Genomic DNA, 9,165 nt, shown 5'->3' with positions numbered 1-9,165 from the left:
CTCCTCCCACGGGGCCACCCCCCCGCCACGCTTCACCGGGGGCGTTCGCGTGAGCCTGGCAGATTAGAGAGGAGCGAAGGCGCTTTGGCACGGCGCCTCGGCACGCTGCTGCGGAGCACCAAAACCCTTTGCTGGTGGGTTTTGCTGACAAACCTGCATTTGCTGGGCGGTAAGATGAAAGCCGGGCTCTGCCGAGAGCCCCGTGCCGGGGGGGTGTCATGGCATAGCCACGCTCGGGGCTCCGATGTCCCTGCGGGTGAGCGGTGCTGCACGGGTGCAGGATGTGAGCTGCGATCCCTGCTCCTGCTGGTGCTTCTCCATTGCCATTTGGCTGGGCTTGGCGCTTTCCTGGCCAGCCCTTCCCCAAATTTGAAGCTGGCATCAAGTCACTGTGGGAGAGAGGATGAACCGAAGAGGCCGTGCTCTGCCGGAGCATGGCACAGGCATCGGGGCATGGCTCCAGCGCTGGCCCTGCCGTGCCAGATGAGGCTGGCGTGGCCAGGGGCTGCTGTCCGCCGGCGGAGCAAATGGGCGCTGGCAAGCAGGGACCACACATGCGGCGAGTTTGGGGGGGGCTGTGCTCTGGGGGTAGCGGCACAGGTTGCTTTGTGCCTGCTCAGGTGCTGGGAGGGGGGTGAGTGGGGCTTAGCGAGGGTGCCCACGCCATCTCGACCCTGCGCTCAGCTTTGTCCTTGGCACCTCCCGGACACCTGGGTCCCCCCCCCGGATGCCTGGGTCCCTGCTCAGCGGCACGTCATGCTCCGCAGCTCCCCAGGTGCCGGGAGCATTCGGCATTTCAATTCTGTGTTTGCTTTTTATTAAGGGGATGAAGCCTCGTCTCGGGAATACTAATGGCTTCGGCAGTGGTGGAGAGTGCTGCTAATCCTTCATCACCTGCCGGCCACCTGCCCTGCGTGGCCCCTGCCACTGCCCCGGGAGGGGACCGTGGTGGGGACACCAGGGGCACTGGGGGCCATGCTGGGGCATTGCAGCAGCTCCCGACCCCATGGGACGTGCCCTCAGTGCCCGCAGGGACGTGTGCCATTTAATCAGCCCAGTGACTTTACCAACAGCCGCTGAAAAATTGACACCTCCCAACCGCATGCTGACGTCCAACAAGCAGAAAATGTAACTGAGCCAAGCGACAGCCCCTCGGGCGGTGGCACGGCCCCGGGGCTTCGCCTGTCCCTGGCCAGGTCCCTGGGCATGGGGCCACCCAGCCGGGGTGGCCACGGAGGGGACGTGGTTTGCCCCTGGGGACAGTGTGCCTTGGCCAGGATGGGTCCCCCAGGGCGATCTCTCATTGCACCCAACCAGGGCTGTGACCCCACTGGGGTGCTCAGGGACGTTGCCGTCCCCCATGGGTGCTGTGTCTGGGGGCCATGGGGTGCCCCGGCGATGTTAACCCCTTCTCTGCCATGCTGGCGCAGGCGTCCCTGCCTCCCCCCAGCCCCCAGATGCAGAGTGGCTGCTGCGGTGCTGGGGAACTGCGCCGCGAATATGTTACACAAATGAATAATAAAAACAAAGGAAAATTACCCTCTTTATTGAAACTCGTTTTATGAATAAAACAATTATTCTGGTAATTGAAAAAATGTGTCGTTAAATTAAATGCAGTGGTTCCTATTAAAATTTTAGTGGATTTCTTCTTCTCTGTTTCTTTTTCCCCCTTTTTCCTTCCCTCCCTCCCTCCCTGCCTCCGCTGGCGGCTAAAGGCTGGTAATTATAGTGGAGGGTTTCGCTTTCTCTTTATTGTTTTTTAATCTCTTCGTGCTGCGGAGCACCGGCAATAGTCTGATGCAGAAGAGATTTAGCTCCATCTCCCCGTGCTGGGGGGGGCACTGGGGGCCGGAGCGGGAGCATGGGGCTGCTCGGTGGCAGTGCCAGGCGGCTGTGCCAGCGCTCCCAGCGGGCTGCCATCCTGCTTTCTGGGCAGTGATGTCCTGGGAGGGACGGGGGAGCCCCGTAAAGCCTGGGGGACTGGGGGGACAGCTCTGTCCCCCCTCCCATGGTCGAGGTGGGGTGCAGGCAGCAGCGCAGTCCCTTCCCAGGGCTGCCCCTTTGCACCGGCCCCATCCTGACCAGACCAAAGAGGGGCCGGTGGGAAGGGAGGGAGGCGATCGTGTTATTTCCTCCGAGTCGGGTGTTGGTGCAGGGTGGCCGAGACGGCAGGCACAGCGCTGGGTACTGGTACCCGGTGTTGGTTGGGCTCCATTGGGTGCTTGGAGCCCGCAGGGGCAGGCGGGCCGGATTCAGGGCATCCCACCGGCGCTGGCGGGCACCGGCTCGGTTGAGGCTGCCCGGCGCATCCCGCTGTTTCTCACCCTGATTCATGTCAATTAGCAGGAACGGGTGCTGGGCTGATCAGCTTCCGATTAGCGAGCTGGGGAGGGGAGAGGCTGGGTGTCACCCCCTGTCCCCGAGGGGCAGCGGGGTAGTGACCCTGTGCTGAACGAGGGCTGAACCCAGGCGTGGCGGGGGGCCATGGTCCCCCCGCAGCTGTCACTGTGCCGGTGCTTGTGCGAGGCATCCACAGCAAAGATGGGAGAAGGACCTGGGTGTCCCACAAGCTGCTGATCCTTTGCGGGTGGCTGGGGGCAGGCAACAGTGGGGCAGAGCCATGGGGACCCCGTGCCCCTATTCCCATCTCATCTCTGCTTGCCGGGGTTTGCTGAGCGCTGGGGGGGGGGGGCCGCACCCTCCTCCCCACCACCAGCAGCTGCCCGGCAGAGCCCTGCCCTTGGCAGGCATTCCGGGATTCCTCCGGGCTTAAAACTCCCCGTCCCTTCCCATCAAGAGGGATTTGAAGCCGGGGAGAGGGGGGCTTAGTTCCCAGCTTGCCCATTACGTCCGGGAATTAGGATCCATTACTGCTCTTTCGGCGAGACTGGGGCCCCCTGCCCTACATCCGCACCCCCTCCCCGGCACTAATGCACTGGGCTCAGACCCAGCTCCCGGCAGCCCTTATGTAAATAAAGTGCAGGGGCAAAGATTTTGATCCCATTAGGCAGGATTAACGCCTTGCAAGGCCCTGGCATTAAAATTTCATCGGCGGTGGAGGGAGGGAGCCAGGGTTGTCCCCGCTCCTGTCCCCCTTCTCTGTTGCCAGCGTTTGGCATCCGGTTTATCCCATCTATCACCGCCGGCAGCTCGGCTGGAGCGGCTCAGCCTGGAGGCAGCACCCCCTGCACCGCTCCCCGGCGGGGCTCAGCCCTGGGGTCACCGGTGCTGCGGGGGCCGGTGTGGGCAGGATGGGGACAGCACAATTCGGTGGCACCTTTCTGCGTGGAGGGGACCGTGCTGGGCTGGCATAGCTGGCACAGCATGGCATGGCACGGCACCTGGCCGGCGGCCCCGGGGAGCTCAGCACGGGCCCGTGCCGCCAGCAGATGTGCAGATGTTCCCAGGGACGCTGCTCGCTGCTGCCTGTGTTTGGAAAGTGATGAATTTCTGCACCAAATAATTAGTTTCTAATTAGCAAGTGAAGTGTAAACAGTCACAACAGATGGGGGAGAGGTGGAATTAGCAGTAATGACCCTTCGTTTGGGGGGCACGTGGCTGTCACGCACCGGGAAACCTCCCGCTGGGTCCAGGACCGGGGGAATCGCAGCCCTCATCCATGCCGGCTCTGCGGTGGGGTGGTGAGATGGTGGGCACCCCCGTGCACCCCAAATTTGGTGGTGCCATGGCCTGTCATGCTGCCGGGATGGCGGGAGAGAGGAGCTCCCCCCAGCCTGCTGGGAGCAGAGTTGAGATGCTGCATGCTGCCGGCGCACCGGGGATCGGAGGGAAACCGAGGCAGGGAGGGCTGCCAGAGGGGCTGGGGTGCGAGGGGGCGCAGCGCTGCTCAGCATCAGGGCCCCCCCACCCTTCCCCCCTCCGAGCTGCAGCACGTCGAGCCGGTGGTAGGAGCTGGCACGGGCGGCCACTGGGGAACTGGTGGGCAGGTCAACACCGGGAACAGCCTGTCTCGTTCCTCGAGGCCTCTCCAGAGACATCAGCACTAAACTAGCCGTGTTCCTCTCCCCCGGGTTCCTCTGCTCCTCCTGCCAGCCCCAGCCTCGCTGCTGGGCTGGCCCCGGTGGGGCACGGGGCTCCCGGGCAGCCACCCTGCCCAGGCACCGGCCAGCTGGGAGGATGACGAGGATTTCACATGCAGCCGCCCCGGGGGAGTGTGGCCAGAGCTTGGTGCTGCCTTTGCCCCCCACAAGGGATGCCCGATGCACCCGGGACCCCCAGCCCCGCTGTCCCCTCCCCATGGCTGGGGTGGTTTCAGCTTTCCCAAGGGAGCAGAGGAGGCGGCGGGGGGGACAGGGGAGCCGCTCGGTCCGAGGTGGCTGCCGTGACCTTCACGGGCGGATAATGATCGGACGATCAATAGTGGAATTAGGAGCCACCTCTCCTCCTCTGTGCCGTTTTTCACCCCTTAATGCAGAACAGATGGCTCGTGCGCTTCAAAGCAAGATGAGCCTTAGCTGCTTAAAATCAAATTAAGATGTATGCAAATGGCGTTTGAGCCCAGGGGAAGGTGCGCCAGGAGCACCCTGCCTCCCGAATGCCTCCCAAACGCTGGGTGCTAGGCTCAGTGGTGGGGTGCACTGAACACGCCGGGTCTCAGTCCCGCTGTGCCTCCGGAGCTGCTCAGCCAGGCCCCGGCAGCACAGCCCTGCGGTCCTGTGGATTCTGGTGCGGCCCATGCATGCGTGACCACTGCCGGTGCCGGGGGATCAGCCCGTTTTGCCGTGGGTCCTCGCTGCAGTGACGCATCGGCTGCATCTAGCCCAGCCGGACCCGCAGTCTGGTCCACGCCTCATTTACTGGTTTCATGCAGGAGGTGTTTGGCCCCGGAGCTGGCATCTGGCTGTGCCACAGCCCCAGCCGGGGGCTGCGGTAATCCCACAAGTCTCCAGCCTGATGTGGGCGAAGCCCTGGTGTTGCAGGTCAAGCTCCTGCCACGCCGTGGTGGGGACGCGTGTGCACACCCCCGCGCACACACATGCAGAGGTGGCACGTGCCATGCACAGGCACAGATACTGCACCTGGATGCTCCCGTGAGCCCAGCTCGGTCAGTCCCAGCGGCACATGTGTGCCCCACTCCTTGGGCATCCCAAAAGCCGCAGCTCGGCTGCCGCAGGGCTGCCACGAGCTCTCCGGACTGGGGAACCATGTGGCCACGGGCCGGGCTCGCAGCCAGCTGCCCTTGGTGCCAAACCCCAAGCCCGCGGGCACCCCTCTGCCCCTGTGGCACCTGGGGCTTGCTGGGGAGCTGGGCTGCTGGAGGGTTTGGCCCCGGTGCCCCATGCCTGCTTTGCGAGGTGCCCTGATGCCCGGATCCAGCCCAAACCTGGGGCAGGGACACCGAGATAAGGGCTGCCCACGCCAGCCAGCACTGCTGAAGGTCAGAGAGGAGGAATAAATTAAGGAGCCGCAAGCTGCTCCTTCCCAGCCTAATGACTTGCCTGGCATTTAGCACCACCGTGCCCACCCCGGGGACAGGCAGGACAGGGCAGCCGACTGTAAACCAGATGGGCATTTCCATGTGGGTGCAGCAAGCGGGCACCCCAGGGTGTGCAGGAGCTGGGCCCCACCAGCGAGGAGAGGAGAGGGACCCCCCCAGTGCAGGTCTGGCGGTGTCAGGGTGCCTCTGAGCTCCTGCAAACTTGTGACACCCCCCCAGGGCGGTGGGGCACTGGAGCAGGCTGAGCCCACGGGCACAGGCACTGCTTTGGTGCCGGCTTACGGTGTGGAGAGCTGTGGCAGGAATTCAGCTTGTGCACACAAGAAAGCAAAGCCCTACCCCAAAGAAAAAACCCAAAGCCGTGATTGAAAGTGCACTTGAAAGCTGCTGGGGAATATGAATGTGTCTTTGAAGTAAAAGGGCTTCCATTTGTTAAGCAGAAAATGGAGCTGTGTGTTTCAATTTATAGTTTTACTTAGCAAATAAAACAGGAGAGGAGTAAGTGTTTATGTCTTGCTCTGCTCCCAGCCCCTCCATCCCCTTCACCCCCCGAGTTAAAAGCTCGGTGCTTCTGAAATGCTACAAAGGCAGCCAAGAATAGAGCAAAGCAAGCAGCTTAGATAAACCCTAGATGGCCTAAGCTGTTGTCGATAGGCTTGTGAAATGGCTCAGTGGGGGGAAAATGGCCAGTGGAGGGGTCTGGGGGCCCCAGCTGGGACAGGAGGACAGAGAGGTGGCCGCCAGCATCCCCCTGCCCACGTGCTGTTGAGTTATGGTCCTGCCCATGATGAAGCGGTCCTGATGCTGTGGGGCTGGCAGGCTATGGGGCCGGCCAGGTTGTTCACGGGGCCGGCGTGGGGCAGCTCATGGTTCTAACCCCCTCTTCCTCCTCTCTCCGCAGACGATGTCTCCCCGTACTTTAAGACGGAGCCGGTGCGGAGCCAGGTCCACCTGGAGGGGAACCGCCTGGTCCTGACGTGCATGGCGGAGGGCAGCTGGCCCCTCGAGTTCAAGTGGCTGCACAACAGCCAGGAGCTGACCAAGTTCTCCAGGGCCCGCGGGCCCCCCGCCCCCCCCCCCCCGCCGTATCGGCCGCCGAGCATCCGGGGCGAATCCCACCTGGCACGCCGGTCCCTGCCGGCAGCCACTGCGGCACAGCAGGCATTGCTGGTCCCCCTGCGAGGGGGATTCCGTCCCGGGGAGGCGGGCGGCGTGGAAGCAGCGGGTAGCATGCCGGGAGCTGCCTCCTCTGTTTGGAGAGCAAACGGTGGATTTAAGCAGATCAACACTGGGGAGGAGGCATTTGCACAGAGTGGATTTAACACCGGGCCGCAGATCACGGCCGGCTCGTGGCCCGACCCGGGAAAGGAGCAAGAAAGGGCGGCATGAGAGATCGCCCTGGGTTTGGGCATCCAGCCCTGTGCGCCGACTAATCCTGCTGCAGAGTGGCCGGCTCCGCATCACTGCCCGCTTGGAGCTCGCCTTTAAATCAAGCCAGGCACCTCTCACCATCTCTTCTGTCTGCGTGTGTCATCCTCTCTGTTTTAATCAATAATTCAGCCCGAGACAAGCCGTTCCCCGTTTAAACGCATTGAATCCAAAGGCTTCGTGTTGCTGTAGCAACGCGGGGCTGCTCCGGGATGCCAGGAACGCAGACAATGTGGCTGGGTGACGTCCCCTCCCCGGCACCATGTGCCGTGCTGGGTCCCCTCCCCGGCATGGTGCCATGCTGGGTGCTGGAGCAGTGGCCACCTTTGGGGACCCTGGGGGCTGTCCCCCACTAAGCCGTGGTGGCTGCAGTTCTGTGATGCCCCCGGCTCGGTGCTGGGTGTTTGCACCAGTGCTGGGTGCCCCGTGGGACCGGTCCCTTGTCCCTAGCCCCGGTGTCAAAGCTCAGAGACCTGTTGAGCCCCGCGATTTCCACAGCTCACGCCTGTCAGGACTCACGTTGGCTGCAGCGGGAGCAATGCAAAATGTCAACCCTTAAATGGGATTGTGGGGACAGCGGTGACAGCAGGATGGGGGGACGCAGAGCCCGTGCAGGGGCTCCTCCAGGGCAGCTGCACAGCGCTGGGGCAGAGCCACCTGCCCCAGGCAGGAGAAAGACATCGGGACCCCGACCCCGGGCTCTGCCCCATACTCAGAGCGGGTCGGGGTGCCTGGGGGGCACCTCCAAACCCAGAACGGGGACTCCCTGCTTCCTTTCCTGGGTCTGCTCCTGGGTTTGCTCCGTGCCTCAGTTTACCCTTCTGTAGGAAAGGGGCCAGCGCTCATGTCTCTGCTCTGGGATGCCTGGCAGCTCTGGAGCCCTGCATCCCTGTGCCAAGGTGACTCCCTTTCCCTGGAGCCTCCGGCTCCAGCATCCAGCCAGAAAGGATTAAGGAAGGAAGAGAGAAAATAAACAAACACGTGGGGAAAACCCAAACAAACCCAGCCGCAGCTAATGAAGCAAACAGCCTCTATGCAAATCGCTGCCTGGCTTTAACCCATCCTCTCCACGGCAAGGATGCAACCTGCTGGCATCAGCTTCGTTCTGCCCGGTGTGCGCTGCCTGTTCCCGGGTCTCTGCGGGGATTTAATGTGTTGAGATGAGAGTTTGGATGTCTTGCCTGGAATTGAAGGCTGCCGGTGAGGAAGGCGAAGTACCAAAATTAGTTATGATGGGCAGAAATTGAATTTTAATAGAGATGTCGGTGGCACAGAGCCAGCCTGCTCAGGCAGTGGGAAGGTAGTAATTAAAAGTTAACGAGTTTAGAAACAGAGTAATCCTTGGAGATGGGAGGGCTGGTGCTGATGGCCGAGGAGGCTCAGGGATGCTCCTGTCCATGCGGGGGCCAGGAATGGCTGTGGGTGCATCGGCTGCGTGGGTGAGGGATACGGGGTGCAGCCAGTCCCCCCAGCTCGGGGCTGGCATGTGTCCCCCTGGCGTGTCCCCACTCTGGGGGCAGGAGGGACCTTCCCCGGGGCCTGGCCGTGCCCGTGACAGGGTGCACTGTGCTTTGCCATTTTGTCCTCAGCATCCTCACCGTTCCTCCCCAAATCCTCTCCTGCAGCAGGGCATCCCACCGGCACCACTGCCTGCTGTCGCCCTTGTGCATTTTACCCATTTTTCTGGGGGCTGTGGGCTGGGGTTTGCGGCCCCTCGGCCCCGTGCTCCCCGCTAGCTGCTCTGGTTCCTCCTCATCTGTTGGTCTGCCGAGCTCACGCCGCGTTTTAAGGGAAGGAGCCGCTCTCCCAGTTTGGCAGCGTGTTTCCATGGCAACCGCCCTTTCCTTCCCGCAGCAATTCAGCCGCCAGCTTGCCACCGGAGTGACTTGTTGATGTGCGGCGAAGGGCAGGTGGGGAACGGGCTCAGCAAGTCCCCGGCCCTGAGCCGGCGAGGACCAAGGCAGTGCCTCTGTGTGCAGGTGGAGCCGACCCCTCGGGAGCATCCCTGGGGATCGTGGGGGGATCATGGACCAGCGATCATGGGGGGATCGTGGACCAGCTTGGCTCCCTGTGCATGCAGAGCTGTCCTCCCTCAGGAGCATCCCTGGGGATCAAGTGTGATTAGGGACCACAGAGGGATTGGGGACCAGCCTGGCTCTGTGTGTGCGTGGAGCCATCCCCCCTTGGGAGCATCCCTGGGGACTGCGGGGGATTGGGGACCAGCCTGGCTCTTGTGTGTGCATGGACCCTTTTCCCCCCCCCACCCACGCACAACCCCC

General features: G+C 62.8%; 1 protein-coding gene across 1 annotated transcript in view; it reads left to right on the top strand.

Annotated features, from left to right (window-relative positions):
• Window positions 1–9,165, top strand: part of SDK2 (sidekick cell adhesion molecule 2) — a 121,644-nt gene that overhangs the window by 85,874 nt on the left and 26,605 nt on the right. Inside the window, 1 exon segment of the mRNA XM_019473186.1 lies at window positions 6,360–6,511. Coding sequence (XP_019328731.1) covers window positions 6,360–6,511 — 152 coding nt within the window.

This window comes from Aptenodytes forsteri, unplaced genomic scaffold (assembly GCF_000699145.1).
Source record: "Aptenodytes forsteri isolate BGI_AS27 unplaced genomic scaffold, ASM69914v1 Scaffold86, whole genome shotgun sequence".
Taxonomy (NCBI): Eukaryota; Metazoa; Chordata; class Aves; order Sphenisciformes; family Spheniscidae; genus Aptenodytes; species Aptenodytes forsteri.
The sequence above is the reverse complement of the archived record's forward strand: the minus strand, read 5'-3'. Positions and strand labels throughout refer to the sequence as shown.